The following is a 22292-nucleotide window of genomic DNA, read 5'->3' on the forward strand; positions in this document are numbered from 1 at the left end:
GTGTCTTGCAGATGCCCTTCCTGCTGCCCAAAGGAGACCATGTGTGTCACGTGGCCACTGGTCTCGTAGAGACCTCTGGGTGTGGGAGGCTGTCAAGTTCACGATGGCATTTCCCCAAATCCTGCTTTGTCATTTGAAACTTTCGGTTCTGTCCCTGCAACGAATGCTGCCGACCTCCTCCTTGAAGAGGCAGGTCACTGTGTCCCCTGGGAGGAGGGACCGGTCAGACACCCTCTTCAGAGCCGCTCATCTCAGGGGTTCATTTGGGTGAACATGGTGTCCTGTGGGGAGAGTTTCCAGGTGGGCTCACGATTCAGACGTCACCCTGTTCTCACCTCTGAACACCACTGTGCGAGCCTCCACGTCAGGAAGGGGGCCACCCGCTGTCCCACAGAACCCAAACGGGGTGTCGGCGGGGTCAGCGTTCCGAGGGAGTCCTAACCTACCAGGGAACCTCCTTTCTCCTGTATTGTGCGTTAGCCTCTGCTCGGCCACCTGGGCGCCCAGCCTCTCTCAGGGCTGAAGCCCTGGTGGTTCTGTCCCCTCGGCTTTCGCACCTGGTCCCGCCCAGCAACAGAAGGGGAAAGAGCAGATGTGTCCTAGGGCTGTTATGAAAACTGCTCTGACCGCGGGAACTCTCCTGCAGGACCTGAGGACCTCCTGGGGTCCCTGACCACACTTTGAGGACCCTCCTCTGAATCTCTGGATTTCATTTTCTGCAGGAGAGAGTCCCGGGACCCCTTGCCGCCTACTATGGCCACTCCCCGCCCTCGTCGGCCTGCACAACCGGTGGCCCCCTTCCCAGTCTGGCTTCCTCCCTGCTCTGCCCTCTCTCACCCTCTTTAGCTCAGCCAGCAGAAGGGCTTCAGGTCTTCTTCTGTCTGATGTAAGTCACATGCTGGGGAGTCCTCTACCCCCAAAGGTGACCTTAACTTGTGGCTGCGTGCTGGGCTTCTGCCTGCTGGTGTCCCTGTGGTGGGGTGACACCTGGCCCGCCTGGTGGCTGCAGTAAGCACAGCTGGAGGTTGCTCTGGCCCCACCTGAAGCTCCAGCTTGGGAGTCGTGCCCCGAGGTTGACAGCTGTCTCCTGGTGTCCCCACCTGGGACCCCTCCACCCTCCCTTTCTGCTCTGCTGAGAAGGAAGTTAGGTTTTCAAGAACCTGAAGCAGAGTAGAATTAGGCTTCCCCCAAACCCAGCATCTGAACTACACCAGTTCCCACTACACCCCCAGGAGCCTGGGTGAGGTTTAAAAGCACTTCACCTCCTGCAGATCCTTGTCCTTGTCCCTGGTTCTGCTGGGATGGGGAGCAGGGAGCACTCCCTGAGACGGAGCCTGGGCCAGCCCTGCCTGGGGAAGGGGGAGCTTCGTGGGGATTTGGCAGGAATGGAATTGCAGGAGACTGGGCCTTCCCACTGGCTCCAGACGCCTCGTGAGCCTCAATCTGAGGTGAAGACGGTGCTGTCGACCCAACTCCATCTGCACTGCAGTCAGTAGGTGACGGTATCCCCCCAGAGTCTTGCAACTACTGGTACATTTTCCCCTTGGTTTACAAAACCAGGACAAGAGTCTCATTTTCATCCCCATGAGCAGCACAGTGTCCCTTCTTACTCTCAGAGGACAATTTCAGGTCACACAGTGCATGCCTGAAACCACGGGTACTACTGAGCCTGTACACATCTGTTTACTTGTGTGCATACATGACCTTCGGGGAAACTTAATCTACAGGCCAGCACAGTAAGAGATCAACAGTCATAACTAGAATAAAATGGAATAATTATAACAACCCACTGAAATCAAAGTCATGGGAACGTGTGTCTCCGCTCTCTTAGGACACCATACTCACCCCTCTTTTTCGTGGACCATGGGTAGCTGAAGCTGGGGATGAGGGGGACGACTGCGAACCTCAGCCAAAGCCACTTCAAGCCAGAAGTAGCCTCTGAACACCTCTTCACCTTTGCCACATACTGGGCCGTCCCCATCAAAATTCTGAGACCTTCAGAGTCCTCAGGGGACAATGGCACCCAGTCTCTCACTAATTATTGCCACTCAGAACAGATTCACTTTACCTCATCTAAAACTGAAAATATTATGTTTGGCAGACATTCTCTGAAACCCAGAACAAAGAGAATGCATTCATGACGGGGAGTGTGTTTTCCAGCCAGTGCAATCTGGCAGGTTCACCAGGAAGCTAATCTAAACTCAGCCAAGGAGGTGGGCTAGAAGATGCAGTTTTCCTGGGACTTCCAGGTGCTGGATGGTCCCACCTGGAAACCCGCCAAGCCAAGCCATTTCCGCTTTGCTCACAGGAACATGCCTGTGGCCTCCGCTCAATTCCTGCTCCCCTGCCGGAGGAGCCCCAAAACTTCTCGCTGAGATAATGTCACCTAGCTTTGCCCTCAGGACTCTGTGGCCCTGCCATCCGAGCACTGGTACATTTGTAAAAGCCACAGAAATGCTTAAATGCAGTGTCATTTCTCTGAAGATCACATGTCTTCTCCCCAGGGACAGGGTAAGGGCAGGGCTGGCACTGTGGCGGCTAAGGATGCCAGAGGCCACTTTTGCCTGACTTTGGGTCTCCTTCTCCTGCACATGGGAGAGTTTGTGTGCACACACCTGCGCACGCATTTCAGCCTCTTGTGAAAAGAAGACGCCTGATGTGTTTTTGTCTCCATCTTTTCTCAAGGGAGTTGAAGGGCAGGATCAAGAAGGAAAGCTCCAAGAGGGAGCTGCTGGCGGACACGGCCCATCTGAAGGACACCCACTGCGCCCGCTGCCTGCAGCCCTACCGGCTCCTGGCCAGCAGAAGGCAGTGCCTGGACTGTGGCCTTTTCACCTGCAAAAGCTGCAGCCACATCCACCCGGAGGAGCAGGGCTGGCTCTGCGACCCTTGCCACCTGGCCAGGTGAGCCGGGGCCTCCGCTCAAGCGGCCTGATGGTTTCTGGGCCGGGGTTTTCCCTGGGTGGGCTGAAGGGGGTGGCCCCACTGGCGAGTGGCATGTGCCTGTGTAACACGGGCTGTGCTCCTCTCCCTGCAGAGTCCTGAAGATGGGCTCGCTGGAGTGGTACCACACACACGTGAGAGCCCGCTTCAAGCGGTTCGGGAGTGCCAAAGTGATCCGGTCCCTCTACGGGCGGCTGCAGGGCGGAGGTAAGGAGAGGGCGCTCTTTCCATCGCCAGGAGTGATTTCATGTTTTAGGGCCTTTAGACGGAGAGAGGGAGAGAGAGTGTGTGTGCACTGACCTTTCCGTTGACTCCTGCCTCTGGCGTCCTGGGTGACCCTGGCTGCTTTCAGCCGGAGCTGCAGCCCTCTGCCTCCCTGGTCACGGGAAGCCCACATGCTGTCGACTTCCCCACCATGTGAAATGGTGTTTCTTTCCAGAGCTTCACACCACACTGAGAACACACGGCCAGGTCTCCGTCCTGGTCTAGGAACGTGTCAACGTGACACCTCTTCCAGGCCTGGCCACCCTGGACATCTGGTTTTGGAGACCTGGGCATCCCAACGCTTCTGATGCAAACCAAGACAGAGAAATTTATTGTAATCCATCATTTATTTTAGTGTTTTGAATTCAAGTGTTTATTCCATGATGAACTTGAGCTAAGAACGTGAGGACCCCGTCATGCCCCGCGAGGCAATTGGAAAGAGAGAACAGAACAGAGGCAGGAGGGAAGGATGCCCGAGCTTGAACTGAAGGTGGAAATTGAGCAGGATTTGAGGGAGGATCTTGCTTTGTCCCTGTCACCTGAGGCCTAGGTATATCATTAAGCCTGGTGTGGGCTCTCAGCACCCTGCAGGACCAAGGGGAGACCCCTGGGGCATGTGGCAGGTGAGGGTTCCAGCAGCTCTGCACATCCAGAGTAGATGCTGGGCTTCTCGGTCGGGGTGTCCTTACTTGGCCCCCGCCCAGGCCTCTCCTGTAGGCCTCCCTCTGCAGAGGTGCCTTGTCTGCGCCTGTCCCCTAAAGCCCCCATTGACAGGGAGAAACAGAAGCCAGACATCCAGCCCTCAGCGGATCTGAGCTCAGGCTGGGCCTGGCACGAGTATCTCTGAGGCATCTCAGCCTGTCCTTTCTTCTGGGACAGAGAGGCCACCCAGGGAAAGCTCACCTGTGAGAGTGGTCAGCCCTGGAGTGCAGCCACCTGTCCTTGGTGGCTGCTGCCATCTCAGTCTCCGGCTAGCGCACAGCAAATCCCACATCCTGTGCCCAGTGAGGTGTCCTCTCCAGTAGGGCAGCCCCTGCACAGGCTTGAGGACAAAGGTGACGCACCTAGCAGCAGAGAAGCCTTGCTACAAAGCCCCCGGGAGTCTCTGTGCCAAAGGGCCCACAGCCACTGGAGAAGCCCGGAGACCTGGAATGCTGATTTCCGGGGGCCAGGAGGTGGCGCTGTGGGGCAGCAAGAAACAGCAGGCCCCTGCAGCGGGATTCCCAGGGTTGCCCTCCGCCCTGCAGATGCAGGTCTCAGGCCTCCTCACACTCCTCCCAGAGTGGTGCCCGCCTGGGCTGCGTTTACCTGCTGGACCACACCAGGAAGAGGGGTGGCTGGAGGAGTTGTGCCTTTAAAAAAAAAGTATTCAACTTAAAGAAAAAGTTAGAATTCTGGAGTCTGACCCCGCAGAGCATGGCTCAGACCTTGTCCAGCAGGTGGGTGGGCTGTGGTGTCTTGTCCACCTTCAGGGTAAGGCCTGTTTCCTGGTCTTCCACACGGGAGCGGTGGGCTGAGCGTGGGAAAAGTCTGAATGTGGGAAAGAAAAGGACCTCGGCCGCCTGCTCTGTCGGGAACGGGGAATGCTCGGGTTGCTTCAGGGTGGTGCTCAGATCCTTAACGCGGCTCAAACCCTCTCCCCTAGTGCAGAGACACTGGAGCCATAACTAAACAGGTCCTGAAGGCCCGGTGCGTCACTTGAGGTGGGCGGCAGCCGGCTCCCCCTCCAAGCCCGTGTGGGCCTTGCCCAAGCCCCCCACTGCGGGGACCCCCTGCCCCTGTGTCTGCTCCTGGAGGCTTGGGGGAGTCTCCGTCAAGTCAGTGACCTGGAACAGAAACAAGGACCGGGCCTGCCTTCTGCCTTTGCTCTCGGGGCCTCTGCTGCACTCGTGAGCGCAGGCTGTCAGAGCCCAGGCACGGGCAGCAGGCCCCTTTGAAACTCGGCAGTTTTAGTCTGTAGATTAAAAGATTTCAGCAAAGAGTGAGCCAGGCTGCCGCCCCACCCCTCCTCCCACTAGGCCTGTGTCTCACGGTCCACTGAGGCGGACAGGTGGGGGGGTTCCCTGTCCCCTGCTAGTATCTTCCCTGATGTCCCTCCATAGGCAGCAGGGCACCACTGGCCTCGACAGGACCAGGCACCTGGACCGACTTCACAAACCCATAGACAGGGTCACTGTAGGGTCGGGACACAGCTGAGAAGCCAGAGCAGGCCAAGGCTGAGGTCAGAGCTTTCAACTGCTGTGTCCCTCATCAAGGAGCATGAGCAGCACTAGCTGGGTGGACAGGTGGGTGCACGATGAGGCGCCCATGGGGAACACCATCAGCCCTCCCTAGGCTGGGGAGCAAAGGGCAGACACTGATGAATAGAAAAAGAGCTCAGAGGAGGCCACAGAGGTGGCAGCCAGTCCCCCGAGGAGGGGACACTGCAGGCTAGTGCTCCTGTCTCACGGGCCATGAAGCTGGACCCGCCGTCAGGGTGAAGGGCCCTGGGGCGGGAAGCCACAGGAAGCGGCACGTGCCTGCTCCCTCTTCATCGGCCGCAGAGACCACTGAGGTTTGCGGGGGCCAGTCCTGCGTCGCAGAGCAGAACGGAGGGGTTCCTCCCCTTTTCAGCTGACAGGGACCCTCCAGTGCACCAAAATTTCCTGCTTACACAAACCTGAGACCCCTGCTTTCTCACACCTGAGACCCCTCAGACACAGAGACCAAGGGGAGGGTAATCGGGTTGGGTGTCCAGGGACAGCAAGACCTGGCTGGGGCCCAGAGGCCACAAGCTACCTGAGGCCAGCTGTGCCCTCTGTGGCCCCAGACCCTGGAAGGTGGCGACCCACCAGCTTTCCAGCTCCAGTGCCCTGGGGGTTACTCACTGCATCGCTCTCTGCCGTGGTCTAAGGCAATGGAACACTGACCAGGCTGATGTGAACTGGAAACAGGAGAAGACGGAGGCTGAGCCGGGGAGGCCAGGCCTGGGTGCTCAGGGTGAAGAGGGGCATGCTGAGGCGGAGCCTTACCTCCCCCAGCTGCGCTGATATGCAATGATGAGACTAGATGCAGAGGTGTCATCAGCCTTGTTCACCCATCACAACCCCAGGGACTTCAGACTGACCAAGAAGGGGTCAGTAGTGAAGGGTGAACGCCTGAAGATGTGGCCAGAAGCCACTGGTGAAGCTGATGCAGAGTGGGGTCGTCTGCTGTGCGGCAGGCCAGCTCCTAGCTGAGGTCTGAATGGGTCTTGGAAGGAAGCAGAAGGCCCTGCCTGGGCATTTCCCAGTGAAGGAATGGATTGGTGGGGGAGGAGAAGGGGAGGGGGAGGGAAGGAGGGAGGAAGAGAGGAGGGAGAGGAGGGAGGGAGGGGAGGGGATGGGTGGTAGGTGGGTGGGGGCTGGACAGGTGTGCCCCTCTAGCCGGCCCCTCCAGTGGAGTCACGCAGGGCTCTGTTGCAGGTGGGCCTGAGCCCAGCGCGGGAGAGAGGAGTGGAGACAGCGAGCAGACAGATGAGGATGGAGACCCCGGCCCAGAGGCCCAGGCCCAGCCCCTTGGCAACAGAGTGAGTCCTCCCAGCACCCACCCTCCCCAGGCACCCTGCCGCCCCCCTCCCTGACCCCAGGCTGCGATTCCTGAAAGTGTGGTACCTTCTGGTTCCCCAGCTCCTACAGCTGAGCATGAAGAACCCCATCCCTGCCAAGGGCATCCAGGACCCCAGAGAGCTGTGGGCTGGGAGAGCCTGATGGCAGGCCCAGAGTGGGGCCAGAGCGGGGACAGTGGTGGGCACAGCGGGGTTGCCAGCAGGCTGCCTTCCTGTCTCAGAGAAGACCGGGCAGGTTCTCCTCCGGGACAGTTTGGCTTTTATCACCAACCTGAGCCTTGTCTTTGTTGGTGTTGGCTTCTGGTTTTACCTATTTCTTAACTTATTTTTGGTGGTAGACACAGCAGTTAGGCCCTGGGCTCGGGTTGGAGGAGGGGGCTGGGCAGGCAGGCTGGGGTTGGACTTGCAGCCCCAGGTGTCTAAGGGTGGTGCTGTGGGGCTCAGTATGGGCCCCCAGCCACATGGGGCTCCGCAGGTTTGTTCCTAGCACCAGAGATAGATGTGCCCACTGAGGAGCTCCATGCCCCAAGGCAGAGAGGGCTGGGTCTGGTCTTGTCTGTCAAGCTGACCACAGTTGAGTCTTGCTCATTTCACACCTGCAAAGAAAAAGCGCCTCCTCTCCTTCCGTGACGTGGACTTTGAGGAAGACTTGGACCCTGCCTCCCAGGACTTGGACTTGGATCCTGCCTCCCAGGCCTGCTGTCAGCCCCCGAGCCCGCCCTCGGTCCCTGTGGCCACAGCAGCCCTGCAGGTCAGCAGGCTCTGCCCCTCCTGGGAACTGGGCAGCATTTGCTTGGGCTCCAGTGGAGGGGTGCTCTGGGAAGTGTTGAATAGCCATGGGTCGTACCAGGTTCTCCATCCAGGGAACAGTGGGGACAGGAAATAAAGATACATCAGACCCCCCCAGGACTGGGCCTTCTGGAGAGCCTGGAGAGGTGGGCCAGGCAGGTCAGGTCATGGGGGTCAGTGCCCAGGATCTCAGGAGGGCAGGACAGAGTGGCATCTGCCTGGAGCCAGACAGGGCCTGAAATTGTGCCGGAGTCTCCATCTCACAGTAGGAGACCGTAGACGTCATTGCCCAAGGAGGGCCAGTCTTGGGAATGAAAAGGGTGCACACAGAGGCCACCAGGTGAACCAGGATTCGGGGTCACTCTGCTCATCAGCTGTGAGGCCTTGACCCTGGACACCACTCTGAGGCCTTGTCCCCTCCTCAGGAAGAGGGGTGACCATTTCTGCCTTACAGGGCATTTCCAGGGCTGGAGATTGTGGATGGCACTTCTGAGATGCCCCATTAGCAGTGAGGGTATCTGTGGGCACAAGAGCCAGGACAAAGCCCAGAGACAAGTCCAGCTTCCCAGAGGCCCAAACTCCAGCTACCAGTGTCCTCCAGACTCAGCAGTGCCAGCCAGGGCTGGGCAGGACCGTCTGCCCACTGTTGGGAGGAGGGGACACCAGGGCAGGGCCCCAGATGCAAGTGCCCATTTGGACTTTGGGCCCAGGGTCCTGCTCCTGCTGCAGGTTGGGCCTGGTGTCTGTACTTCCAGGGACCTCCAGGGCCTGGCCACTGCTTCCTTCCTACCACCCACCAACACTCAGGCCACAAAGGAGCTGTGGTATGTCGCTTCCAGAGGCCCTTGACACCTTGTCTCCCTGGGGACAGTGGCCCAGTACAGAGACCCCTCTGTTGGAAAGCTCAGGAAGTTCTGTCCCCATCCAAGGATGACCCTTGAAGGGTTATCAAAGTAGAGGCAGTAGCAACACACACCCCCAAAATAAGCCGAGATTCCCACTTGGTGGCCTTGGGGTGAGCCCGACCCCCCGGGCAGCACCAGACCCGTGGGCTTCCCGGGTATCACTGGGAACCCCAGCTCTGCAGGCACACAGTCCAGAACAGGCAGCAAATGGGCAGGGTCCTTGGCAGTCAGCAGAGCAGGTGGATGTCTAGGGTCCGTCAGTCACGTGAGGCCTGGGCCCTCAGGACTTGGGCTGGAAGGACCCAGTTCCTAGGAGCTGCGGAGGCTGACGGCCCCTGTCCTCAGTTCCTCTCAGGAGAGCCCTGCTCCGAGGGTGCCACTTCCCAGGAGGATGCCGTCCTGGAAGAGGCTCATGCTAGGACCTCCCGGTGCCACCCCCATGCAGAAGAGCATCCAGACAGCCCCCCACCTCCTGGACAGGATGCCCTTGCTGAACCGTGCCTGCCTGGGGACTCCTGCAAGATGGCCCTGGGGCCTGCTGCTGTGCCCGGTGGGTGCTGTTGTCCAGGGTCTTCCAGATGGGCTCTGGGTGGGCCAGGGGTGGCTGAGCACCTCCCCTGTCCACTGGATGAGTACACACACACTGGGTGATTCAAGAGAGCCCCTTGTCCCACGCGATTGACCCGCATGTGCTGCCTGGCCAGCACCGAGGACCCCGGCTCTCCCTGGGCTGGGTGCTTCCCTGTGGCACCTAAAACACCGGCAGAGGGGCTGACCATGCCTGACTCACGCTGCTGGCTGGGGTAGGGACATGCAGGTTTCACAGAGTGGCCACGGTCACCCGGTTGCCAGGCCAGCTCCACCAGGCCTGAGGCTGCACTTGGCTATGGATGGAGTGGGTCCTGTCTGGGCGCCCCTGGTTACAATCAGGGACCCTGAATTTGTTCCGTTTAATTTTGTCAAGACAGTGTGGCTTCTAAATGAAATCTCTGCCTTCCTGGGCCCCAGGGAGCATGCCGGGTTCAGGAGTTCAGACACCCCGTGAGTCAGAGCAAATGAGATCAGAGGCAGCGCCCCGGACTGCGAGCAGCTGGGAGCGGGAAGCCTGTCACACCGACTAGCTTCGGGGGCTTTGGAAGGTGGGGCTGCACTCCCTGTCCCCAAACAATGAACGAATGAACCCCTCAGGTCACCTGGCACATGGAGGAGGCAGGCAGGCAAGGGGCCGAGGTGGGACACGGAAGAAGGCGCCCTGCAGGGGGCCCTCTGGGCGCGAGCCTGGGCCAGCCCTTCACCAGGCGCCCACGCTTTGTGCTTTCCAGCGTCTCTCGGATGAGGAGGGGTGTCTTCCAGGGAGCTGGCAGAGGGGGGCGCTCCAGAGCTCGGCCTGCTGTCTCTTAATGGAGCGGCACGGGCTGGAGGGCTGCGGAGAGATGGACCCGGTGTGCTCTGCCATGAAAGTCCACCCTCCGGCCTCAGCGTCCTCATTAGAGAAAAGACACTGGTCTAGCCCCACAGAGCGAATGAGATGGCCGTCTCTGTCCACCCCTGCTGCATAACAGGTTGCCACAAATGTAGCAGCTTGAACCACACTCGGTGATCTCAACCCCAGGGCCAGGCGGACAGGCCGGGTTAGCTGTGTGCCTCTGCACAGGGTCTCCATGCCTGCTCGGGGTGGGCAGAACCCACAGTGCAGCATGGCCCCTGCGAGTCAGGGGCAGAGCCGGGCAGGTGCCCTGGGCTCTGGGGAGTGAGCAGGTACACAGTAGCCTCCGTGTGACTTGCCCGTGTTGCTGTGTGTGGTGCCAGCTGGGGGCGTGGAGAGCACATTCTGGTCAGGACGTGGTGATAGCAACATTACCTCCCCCTGGAGCCCAGAGATAAGCATCTGCAGCCACACTGTGGGGCAGGACCGGGAAGGCCTGTGGATCCTGGGTTGAAGGAAAACAGCGCAGGGCCACGTCGCTGGGCAGGCATCCTAAAGTCACCCCACTGTGGACACCTCCCAGCCCGCTGCCCTCCACACAGGTGGGGTGGGGTGAGGTTTAGGATTGGGGGTCATGTTAAATTTGCTTTCAAACCTGAAAGCTCTGCCCCCCAAGCTCTGGGCAGGGGCTCTTGTTCCCTGAGGACCTGAGGGGGGGGGGGGCTACGGATTCCGCCCTTCTCCCTGTGACGTCAGAGTCCCCACCCAGAACAGCAGAGGAGCCTAGTCATGGCTTCACTTTGGTCTCTGGTTCTTCTTCATCGGGACAGAGCACGTGTGTCGACTCTGAGCTTTCCCTCCGAGTAGTCCAAACCCTCTCTCTCTCCAAGGGATGAAGCCCAGCCGGAACGGGCAGCCGCCCTCGCTGTACCTGGCCAGCGTGGACAGTTCTGACGAAAACAGCATCTGGGCCACCGCGGCGGCCGCCCAGCACAGCAGACGGAGAGGGCAGACGGCAGCTCAGAGCCAGGTACCGGGGCTTGACAGAATCCAGGCTTTCGAGTGTAGAGGCGTGCGCTTCACACGCGCCATTTTAGAGGAACTGACCCTTCAGTACTTACTTGCAAAGTGAAATCACCTGTTTCGTGCAGATACAGCATCAAATGCCTTTTTTATTGAAGTGAATTCACATAAGATAAAGCTAACCGTGTTATTATGGCAGTTCCTAAAATAAATCAATAAAGTAAAATAAAGAGATAGCTGTCCTGAGGTCCAGCACTCCAGTTCCGGGTGTGCCCCCAAAAGAATGGAAAACAGGGACTCAGAGGCATCTGTGCCCCCGAGTGTGGGCCATGATGCGTGGCTGAACTGGGGAGCAGCCCACGTGTCCACCCTCAGCTGGACGCACAAGCGGGTCCACAGGGTGCCCTGCCATTCAGCCTGTGAGGAAGTGGGTCTGGCAGCTCTGCGGTCGAAGGGTCCCTCCTGGGGAGTGCTCCGCTGCTCCTCGTTTGCAGCGGTATCTCTGGAACCCTTCTCCGTATCTGTTCCTCGTACTTACTGTTGCTACAACACTTGCCCTCCCTGATGTCCCTCAGTCTGCGCATGAAGGCATGGCCTAAACCCCTGCTGGCCAATAGTGTGCCCTTCAGTGGGGAGCCCCCAGCCTGCCTTGGGGAGGTCTCTGCAGGACCCCAGAGAAAGCCCTCTGAGCCCACCCACCCTCAGACCAGGGTTCCTGAACCAGGACTCACAGACATGCACCGGCCCAGAGCCACCAAGGTGTTTCAGTGGTCCACTTGGCCGCGGCCGCCTGGGCTTCTGCATTCATGGTTGCCACTTTCTGGAGGACACAATCAGGAGAGCACAAGAGGCCCCGTGGAGGAGCCCCCAGAGGGCTGCATGGGAGGGGAGAGGACATGGAGCGCCGTCCATGCCCTGCCCGCCCTGTTGCAGACATTGACTCAGTTTCTCCATGAAAGCATCAGCGGGGCCACCAGGGCTCCCCTTGACCCCAGGTCTGTCTGTGGTGCACGTCTGAACTGCATCTGTGGGTTCTGTCGCATGCAAGTTGGAGCCCCAGGGGTTCCTGCCAGGACTCCCGTGCACCCACATCTAGGCACCAGGCAGACCCACACCTGGAGCCCAGGCAGGGTCTGGAGCCCCACCCGGTGGGATGCTGTCTCCGCACAGTTTTTTAAAACCCAAAAATATTTTCCCAGAACACCTCTCCACAAGAAAAAGAAAAGGTTTATTATTGAATAAATATAAAACCAGAATCCATGACACCCAGGCAATGGGAGAGGCTGGGAGGGAGGCTGGGAGGGGTCCCGCCCGGACCCAACCCAAGCTCCCCTGTCCTCCATGCCCTCAGGATAAGCAGTCAGCAGTCCTCAGGGACAGGACCGGACAGAGCCTCTGGTCACACAGGCTGCCCTAACTTTGTCATAGAGGGAAGGAGAAGGCCACCTGTGCTGGTGTACCTGGAAAAGAAACCCAATTCTGTCTTTAGGCAGGAGCTAGTTCTGCAAACTGACACAGGGAGGCTGTCCTGGAGGCTGTCCTGTTGTGTGCATTTCAGAAAGGAGGCTCCTGGGTCCTGAGCTAGGCTGGCTGAGGCTTTTAGCCCTTGATGAAGACTTACAAACACTTGAAAAGGAAAGAGAAAGAAATCCTGAAAGAAAATGCAGAGGAAGGAAAGGGACAGATTTCCCTCACCACAGGGTGCTCTACACCCGCAGTCCATTTTATTTTATTTTGAGACAGGGCCTCACTAAGTTGCCGAGGCTAGCCTCCAACTTGAGTTCCTCCTGCCTCGGCCTCCTAAGTCCCTAGGATTACAAGTGTGCCCACCACCCCCAGCTCTTCCCTTATTATCAACATGGAGAATTAAGCTGCTTATTCTTCCTTCTGCCATTTTGGCAAAAGGCCAAAGGAGATGTGTTGAAGTTCCTTGTGAGAGCCCAAGAAGCCACCGTGCCCTGGGATTATCTAGAAGGCAGCCAGAGGCTTTGGATACCAGAGGGAAGCCCCCTCCTAGCTGGGAGAGTCTGGCCGCAGCCAGGGTCCTGTCGGAAGGCAGCACCAAGCCCCTCACCCCCGCTGACCTTCCGGCACTGGCCTCCCCAGCTAGTCACCTCCCCAGTCCAGCCACCCGCCCTCCTCCAGGGGTGCTCAGCAGGCGTGCTCTGGTGCCACGTGTGTGGAGACAAAGCCATCTACCCAGCCGCTCCCGCGGGTATTGATCGCCGCCCTACAGACGCTGACGGCGGCCGCGCTGGTCTCTGCGTGCAGCGGCACTCAGGCAGGCGAGGGCCGCAGCCAGCGCACACCCCGGCCTGGACGTTTCCCGCGTCTGCACCTCTCCCACTCAAAGCCCTCGGTGCCGTGGAGATGAGACTCATCACCTCCCAGCAATGCGCGTGTCCTGTGCCACTTCCCTTTGAAAGCCCGGCTCGAGTGAGATAATGCAGGGGCGGCGCCTCTGCCTGCGGCAGCCAAAGAAAATTGATTTTCCCTTCTCCATCTGGGAGCTAATAGACTTCGGGTGACTCAGGGTCTGGTGACTCAAGAATAAGGAAGTGGGGCTTTTGGTCATTTTGCCATGTCACCTGGAGTCACTGCTGGCCAGCGAGTGACCCAGGGCTCTTGCTAGCTAATGGCTTTGGTTTGGTCACTGTGTCCTGCTTGATTCACACCTTCCTGTGTCAGTGGTGACGATAGCTGTGGGCAGTAATGACATGTCAGAGCCCTCAGTGTGGCTTCCTCGTTTGCCGGGCTTGGTCACTTCCCTGCGTCTCTGGTGACCTTCCCAGGCCTTGGGGTGGGCAGCCTCGGCTTTCCCTCCCTCTCCTGGGAGTTCAGGGCTCGGAGGTGGTGGGCACAGGGTCCTGCTGCTGGGAGTGGGCTGGCTGGCCCCGATCCTCCAGCTGAGTGAGTGTTGGCTATGGAGCACCTGCTGGCCACCTGGAGAACACGGTTGTGCCGCCCCCAGCCCAGGGCACAGTGTGGGGCTGGGCCAGCAGGACAGCCCGCAGCCCCCAGGTTGAGGGAGGGCTCTGCCTGAGGTCTACAACTCAGCCTTGAACCCACGTGTGCACAGACTACCCGTGTGAGGTCACCCGCCCCGTCCAGGCCCACTCCCCGTGCCCTGCACTCAGCTGTGAGAGAGCTCAGAAGACCCACAGCCTTCTCAGAGGGCAGCTGGGAGGCAGAGCCAGGGGAGAACTGCCCTGGACTCACTCGTTCCCGCAGCCCCTGGGGCCAGGCCACAAGCAGGGGCACGTCTCAGCGTGCATGCGCAGCAGCCTATCTGTGCCCCTCTAACAGAATACAGCAGACTGTGAGGTGAACTGGGCAGACACTTGTCAGCTCACGGTTCTGGGACTGGGAAGTCTGACAGGGCACCTCTGAGGACCCACCCACCTCTCTATGTACCCTGCAGTGCACATGGGCTTTGGGGGACACCTTTAACCCCTAGGCAACGGTACAGCAGTAACCGAGCGCAGCCTTGCCTAAGGCAGGCGTGCAGGAGAGCCTGGGATCCGGTGTCTGAGGGGGCGGCGCAGGTGCAGAGTGGGTGGGCTCAGGCCACCCTTCAGGCCTCGGTGCCCCCCTGGCAGCACCCCACGTTGCAGCTGCACACCTGTCTTGGTCTGGGCTCCGTCAGGATAGACGTTTCCCTCCTGAGTTTAGAGATGAGGAGCCAAGCTGGCCCAGGTACCCTCAGGCTCCAGCTCTGCCTCCTGGATGGACACTGTCCATCTGTCCCTCACCTCCTCGGCCCTCTTCTTGCTCAACTCCTTCCTCCTCCTGCTGACCCAGGACTATGGTCCCTCGGTCCACCCATTCCCGTGGCCTGCAGGAGGCCTCTCTTGCTCCACTCTGGTAGGTGCCTCCTCATTTTGTCCTCCTCCTCACACAAATCCCTGGGCAGGGCCAGGTGGACCTGATGTCGTGGATGAGGCCAGGGCGGCAGAGGGGCCTGCTCCCCATGGCTCACAGGACCTCCCTGCTGGGCCCCTTGGGCCCAGGACCCCTGACAGCCAGGGAGGTTCTGACACTGGGGGAGCAGGCCCCGGAGCACCATGAGGGTGCTGGACGCAGGTGACTGACGTCCTGGCTTGCAGGGGACCTGAGGGGGACAAGGGACTTCTGGTGCTCACACCTGGAAATCCCTAGCTGACGAGGATGTGACGGTCACCCTGACCATATCCTGTCAGGTGCGTCAGGCGGTGCACTGTGCGCCTGGGTGTGTGCGGAGGTCGGAGGCCCGTGTGTACCTCGGCTTCTGTGGAGACAAGGTGGACGCGACACCTGCCTCTCCTGGGTATCCATGGATGTCCCCCTCCACCAGCGGCCTGCCCTTGCTCATGGGCCTGAAGCTGCTCATTCCCTGTAGCCTGAAAAAAAGTCTTGTTCTGTCTGAGAGGACCCAGCAGAGCTTGCAGGCCACCTGTCACCAGGTCCTCTCCTACATGTTCTCTGAGGAGACTGGGCTCCTGAGCCTCCTCAGAACGGGGAATCATGGAAGAGACCCAGACAAGACAGGCCACAGTGCCATCTAATCAGCTCCTGGTGTCCCTGTGAGGCCCCGGCAGTGAGGCTTCTCCATCTGTCTTAATAGGCTCCGTTCAAACAGAAAATCAAATGGTCGTGAGCAACATCCTCTGCTGCCCAGGAGAGTGGGCCAGGAGGGATCGATGCTGCCTGGGGCACGGGCGCCGGGACAGCTTCCTGGTGGAGAGGCCTGTCCCTCCTTGGGGCGCTCAGTGACTCACTCCTGAAGGAGGGAGGCAGTGAGGAGGAAGTGCTGAGAGTCTCCTGGGGGCAAAGCCGTGGAAATGTGGGTGGGCGGGTGGGGTGGGGAGTGAGCGAGGGGAGGAAGGCACTCTGTCCGGGCGGCCCTGCCACTGACGGGGTGTGTGAACCTGAGACCTAGAGAGAGCCGCGACTTTGGGGAGCTGCTGTAGGCCGGGCCCTGGCTCCTGCCCAGTGTGCGGAGGAAATAAGCAACCCAACGGGGAACCGAGGGCCAGGTGCCGAGGAGGCCAGAGAGAAGCAGAGCAAGGCCAGAGAGACTGGAGCAGGGTGCCATCCTGAGTGGAGTGTGGAGGCACCCCGCCAAGAGGTGGGGCTGCCCCCCGTCAGAGGAGGCTCGAGGCCGCTGGGCGGCCATCGGCACAGAGTGCTCTGGCCACAGAGAGCAGCCCGAGGAAGGGGACTGGGATGGGGTGAGGCTGGGCAGAGAGGCCTCTTGGTCCATTTTCTGTTGCTCTCAAAACAGACTCAAAACTGATGATATAAAGAGCTGTGTTCCCCGAGGTCCTGGGCTGGAGCACCCCAGAGCAGGGCGCGGGCACTGGGGACGGCCTCCTCACCTCCTCCTTTCATGGCAGGTGGCTCACACAGCTGGGCAGAGAAACATGCCAGCTCAGGCTCTCTTCTTACTAAGTCACCAGTGCCGTCTGGGGAGCCCCCGTGACCCCTTCTGATCCTAATTCCCTCCCAGAGGCCCCACCTCCAACACCACCTGGGACTGAATTCCTAGGATGTAAGCTCTGAAGCCATCGCAGAGCAGACCACGAGAGCTGAGGTAAAGGACGGTTTGGACTCCAAGGCCATCTTCCAGCCTCTGCCTGTGACTCTGGAGAGAGGGGAGGTTTGGGCACAGGAGAGCCAGCTGAGGGATCTCGCCAGGTCTGTGAACAGACTGGGGTGCCAGGTGGAAACAGGCAGCCCAGGTAGGAGGCTGGGGTTAATAGGCAAGAGAAGGTGCAGTGGAACCCAGCAGGACAGCGGATCCCCGTGCAGGGCAGCAGATCCCTCGTGCAGGGCAGCGGATCCCCCGTGCAGGACAGCAGATCCCTCGTGCAGGGCAGCGGATCCCTCGTGCAGGGCAGCGGATCCCCGTGCAGGACAGCGGATCCCCGTGCAGGGCAGCAGATGCCTCGTGCAGGGCAGCGGATCCCCGTGCAGGGCAGCAGATGCCTCGTGCAGGGCAGTGGATCCCTCGTTCAGGACAGCGGATGCCTCGTGCAGGGCAGCGGATGCCTCGTGCAGGGCAGCGGATGCCTCGGGCAGGCAGAGCCAACAGGAATGGGTGTTGGATGAGAACAAGGGGGGTCCAGGGCGACTCCCGGAGCTTCCGCCTGAGCAAACCTTAAAGGACGCAGTGGCCCTCTATGAAGACGGAGGCACATTCCAGTCACCTCACCGAGTGTGAGGTCATGTTCACTGTCAAAGATCATTGAGACAGTTTTGCCATTTGTGTACCTTTATCTCATAACTCGGATACCTTCTTGGAACGGACACGTGGACCCCTCCCTGGGACGCTCACGCTCAGCAGCAGCAGAACCTGCCGGAGGCCCCACTGCCTCAGATGAGGCACCAGGGGCGCACACACTCCTTCGCGCTCACACATCAGCACTGCCTTTGTGTGACCAGGAGCAGCGGGGCACAGAGGAGGCGCTCCACAAATAGCCGTGAAGGGGTCCCCAGCCGGCGTGGAGAGAGCGCAGGCCCTGGACTGGACCTCTTCCCTGAGAGTGAGCGGGCAAAGATACTCAGGACTCCTAGCCCCTGCCTCCCACCCATGGAAAAAGCTCAGATCCACCAAGTGAGCGCCAGGCAGCCCTGGGCAGGGCACAGTCAGTGTTAGTTCTCCCTTCCAGCCTCTTCATGGGCCAACTCCAGTTACAGTCCTAATGCCACTTATAAAGTCAAGGCTGAAATTGCCAGCGTTGAAAAGCATTTCAGGCTGCAGAGAAATAACTGAGGTCTAGATCCAGACTGGCCCACGGGTGCTTGGGTGAGCTCCGAGCTTCTCGCCAACCCACCCAGCATTCAGAGACATTCTGGATTCTAGAAATGACGTCTAAGTTGAGGAAACGGGTTCCCTGGGCTGGCCAGCCTCCCTGCCTCTGAATTCAAGCAGGGTCCCTTGTGAAGGACGGGGCCTGCCCTGAAAGGACACCCCACTGCCGGGTCTCCAACCACAGCCCCCTCCCGGTCTCCTGAAACTCACAGCCTCACTGTCCGCGGCAGCCCCTGGGGAGTCTGGGAGCCTGTTTTCTACTGAGAGGTGACATGGGAGTGTGGCACAGCGCCTCCGCCTGTCCCTGGACCTCACAGACTCACCATATGGGAGACCTGAAGGTTCTTGTGGGCAAGCAAGTCCAGGACAGAGCCCAGCAGCCCAGGATGAGGGCCCTGGGATTCACGGCCTGCGTGTCTCAGTCAACACCGGAGACGGGGAGAACCCGGGCCTGGCTCCCTCCCCAGCCTCAGCCCCGCTGCAAGGTGTGAACAGCCCAGGGCAGTGGTGATGGCTAGTGGCTCAGCTCCAGGGCTGGGGAAATGGCAGGCCTGGGCCCCTGTGGGAGGCAGAGGGGAAAGCTCCCATCTGGCCCGAGCAGGTCAGCCCCAAACCAGAAGGCACAGCTCCACCAGGGAGCGCCTGCAGGACGCGGTGCAAGTGGGGTCCGCCAGACTGGAGGTCAAGCCGCTCATGGGGACCTCCAGGAGGCGCTGCGGGGGCCAGGTCCTCAGGCACAGGGAGGGCAGTGGTGGCTGCTGGGGCCGGGGGAGGGCGGGGGAGGGCTGCGGAGCTCGTGTTGATGGGGACAGTCTCAGGGAAGATTAGGGACCTGTGGGCAGGTGACCTAGATGGCTGCACAGTGGTGGGAAGGCATTGGTGACACAGAGCCACAGACTTAAAATGGTTAAGATGGTAAATTTCATAAATGTTTTGCCTCAATTTAAAAAAAGCGTTTAAGGGAAGGGAGGGAAGAGAAAATGGCAAATCTTGAATGGCCATGGGTCATGGTGTCACCTCAGGCCTGGGGACAGGTTCCCTAGAGAAGGGACCTCAGCTCCAGCAGGGGCCTGGGCGTGTTGGGCCAGCCCAGCTCCCAGGCCACTGAGCGCCACTTGCCTGTTCCGTCAGGGTCAGGCTGCCGGAGCAGGCGCAGACGCCGACAGAGAGGAGGAGGCCCTGAGGAGGAAGCTGGAGGACCTGACCAGAAACATCAGTGACCAGGGCACCTCGTCCGAGGAGGAGCAGGTCAGGGAAGAAGAGACCCAGCTGGATGTGGCCACCCCCAACAGGGCCCTCCCCAGGCCGGGCCCAGAGGTGAGGCCTCCCCAGCAGTCTCTGTAGGGTACAGCAGAGGCAGGAGCATGGTGGACAGTCCCTGCTGGCCAGTGGTGTGTGACTAAGCCATGGGCTCTCCCCAGGTCAGGCAGCCAACCATGGAGGGTCACCAAAGGCCCTTGATAAGAGCAGAATGGAGTGACCCATTCTTGGGACCTGCAGACCACCGCACCCGGGGAGTTCAGAGAAAACAGGGTCCTGTGGTCACTCCTGATGGAAGCCAGCCCAGCCCTTCTCTTCCTAGGTGTGCACAGCCACCGATGCCCAGGAAAAGGACCCCGGGGGCCCCGTGAAGCCCAGCTGGACGACGGATGAGGAGCTGTCGGAGCTGGAGGACAGAGTGGCCATGACAGCTGCCCAAGTTCAGCACACTGAAAGTGAGGTAGTCCACCTGCAGGGAGTGCAGCTTCCCAGACAGACAGGGACCCAGGGGCTGGGGCCAACCTGTGGGCTCGGAGACCCCGGCAGTCCACCCAGAGGCTACTGGAGACCCTGCCCGCTGGGGAAGGCAGAATAAGGTCTCCCACCCACCCCTGTCCCTGGCCTAGGCCTGGGGGATGGGCAGGCGGGGCTTTCAGCCCCGGGGAACCATGTGGATGCCCACAGCTCCCTTCCTGTACGTGGGCTGGACACAAGCTGAGAAGTTAGGACAGCCGGGCGCCGGATGGGCCTCAGCTCAGGGCCACCTGGGGCTGAACTGTGGCTGCAGAGCTTGAGGTGAGGGACATACCTGGTATACAGGCCAAAGGCCAGAGCCAACACAAGAGCCCCCAGGGACAGCCCTGGGCAGGTGGGCACTGCCCTCCCCTCCCCCGGAGCCCTCCACCCAGACCCCAGGGACAGCCTGTGGCCCTGGCCCTTCAGCAAGCACCTGAGGAAGACAAGCTGTCCCCCAGCCCAATCACGGGGCAGGAACGGGGTGGGGTCAGGACTGTGCGGCCATTAAGTCCCTCCTAGAATGTGGCAGGTGTGTGACAGGCCCGGGGACACAGCCAGCAGGGCCTTCGTGGAACCCATGTCTCTGGTGGGAGGACATAGAGCTATGAAGACATCAAGCAAGGCTGAGCCCACAGAGTGCCTAGAGCAGGGCTCTGAGTGGAGGCCAGGGAGGGACGCCCGGAGGAGGCGGGAGTCCACGCAGCAGGAACGGCATGTGCCAGGGACGGCGTGTGCCAGGGCCCAGCCGGGGTTGAGAGGGGCACGTTCAGGGATCAGCCCAAAACCCAAACCAAAGCAGCGATGAGGGGCAGGGAGGCAGGTGGACGGCAGAGGCCTGGAGGCCACAGAGCAGACTGCAGGGAGGGGCTGGGCGAAGCTCGGGGCCAGAGCCCAAGGTCACTCTCACAGGCCCTGGGTTTGACCCCACCCCTAAAAAGGAAAAGAGGCAAGAGAGTTAAACCTGGGGGGACACTGGGGGACTCTGAATGGCCCGGGGTGACAGCTTGCTGTCTGTCGGAGGGAGGCCCGGGAGGGCAGGGACGTCTAGTGTCACATCTGCCTAGGCCAGAGCTGCCCGTACCCGAGTGTGCCCATGCCTGCGGGAGCCAGGCCTCCTGAAACACCCCAGGAAACCCACAGAGCCTCTCCACGGCCTGGGTGCCCCACAAGAGCGCGCCTCCCACACCCACCAGGGGCCCTCAGGCTGTGCGTTTGAGTGGACGCCAGTCTCCAGGGGAGGCCACCAGGGTGGTTTCTACCTATGAGCTGGGGACAGCTGCTCTCTCTGACCGTGACTCTGGGAGGGGGCATCCCAGTGGTGCCTTTCTGGCCGTCTAGTCGTCTGTCTGCTCTTGTCCAGGTGTCGGACATCGAGGCCAGGATCGCAGCCCTGAGGGCCGCGGGGCTCACTGTGAAACCGTCGGGAAAGCCCCGGAGGAGGTCGAACCTGCCGGTGAGTGGAGGGTCCAGGCCTCCCGGGAGCACAGTGCCGCCTCCTCCTTCAGCCAGTCTGTGCTGAACAGCCAGGCCCTGTGTTGGCCTCCAGCTGAGGCTGTTTTCACGTTTTCTGTTATTCTCCCTTATGCAGGGCCCCCAGCAGCTTGGGAGGCTGAGGCAGGAGGATCACAGGTTCAAATCCAGTCTCAGCAAAAGCAAGATGCTAAGCAACTCAGAGAGACCCTGTCTCTAAATAAAAAACAAAATAGGGCTGGGGATAGGGCTCAGTGGTCGAGTGCCCCTGAGTTCAATCCCCAGTTCCCCTGGAAAAAAAAAACAAAAAAAACTAGAAGCCTAGATGACAAGACCTTGAGTTGGAGAGTTTGATGAATGCCCATTTTAAGATGGGTGGGGAGATGGGGGTGAAGGGATCTGCCCTCTCTCAGGATCTGAACCCAGCACCCTCCTCCCAGCCCAGTTAGGAGGCTTCCTACAAAACTCTGCTGGGGAGGAAATTTGGCACAAGGATGAAAGATGCTTTTAAAGGAACTCCCAAGGGGGTTTCCAGGTCCGTGCAGGATGCCCAGGGAGCTCTGCAAGAAATGTTTAAGGGCAAACCTATCCCACGAGACTCGGGACACGCTTCTTACCGAGATCCTTCGCTGCTGATCTTGAATTGCGAGTTAGCTGGGCGTCCAGATTTTAATTACTAAGTCCAGCAGCACTCACCCCAGAAACATGGAGCCGTGTGTGTGGGGACAGAAGGGCTCTCCCCACATTCTTGACCAAGCACAGAGAGCATCCCGCCTCGTCCGACTGGCCGCCCCACCTCTTGCCCGTGGCCTGCTGCTTAGCGGGGCCCTAACAGCCTGAAGTTTCTTCCTTGCCCTTCAGATATTTCTTCCTCGAGTTGCTGGGAAACTTGGCAGGAGTCCAGAGGACCCGAGTGCAGACCCTGGGAACCAGGGCAAGGTGCGTCTCTGACCCCCACCGGGGCTGGACAGGGCAAGGGCTCAGGAACCGCTGCAGAGTATGGGGTGAGGGGCTCCTATGCACCCAGGAACAGCTCCGCGGGCAGCTCCTCCCAGGCGCCCACGGGCAGGATTTGTGTAGGAGTGTTTGTTGGGGACACCCAGTTGGGCAGTGGAGAAGAGGCCACAGGGGGACAGAGTCCAGCCTGTGACATCGAGCAAACCCCATGTGGACTCTGGCTCAGTCCTTCAAGGAGCTTCGTGGACACAGGCCTCCCCTGCAGGTATCCTGAGTGGGATGACAGGAGCCTGGGTCCCTCCGCACCCACCAGCCAGGAGCCAGGGGGTGCCCCTCCCTGCCCAGGCTCTGGGGGTTCCA

General features: G+C 60.1%; 1 protein-coding gene across 1 annotated transcript in view; it reads left to right on the forward strand.

The window, feature by feature from the left end:
• The window catches only part of Mlph (melanophilin), a 43892-nt gene that overhangs the window by 17264 nt on the left and 4336 nt on the right, over positions 1–22292 (forward strand). Inside the window, exons 3-12 of the mRNA XM_077795269.1 lie at positions 2686–2904; positions 3038–3150; positions 6651–6754; positions 7398–7544; positions 8833–9037; positions 10804–10943; positions 18861–19046; positions 19312–19449; positions 20866–20958; positions 21837–21914. Of these exons, the coding sequence (XP_077651395.1) occupies positions 2686–2904; positions 3038–3150; positions 6651–6754; positions 7398–7544; positions 8833–9037; positions 10804–10943; positions 18861–19046; positions 19312–19449; positions 20866–20958; positions 21837–21914 (1423 nt within the window). The remainder of the gene's footprint in view (positions 1–2685; positions 2905–3037; positions 3151–6650; positions 6755–7397; positions 7545–8832; positions 9038–10803; positions 10944–18860; positions 19047–19311; positions 19450–20865; positions 20959–21836; positions 21915–22292) is intronic.

This window comes from Urocitellus parryii, chromosome 1, assembly GCF_045843805.1.
Source record: "Urocitellus parryii isolate mUroPar1 chromosome 1, mUroPar1.hap1, whole genome shotgun sequence".
Classification (NCBI taxonomy): Eukaryota; Metazoa; Chordata; class Mammalia; order Rodentia; family Sciuridae; genus Urocitellus; species Urocitellus parryii.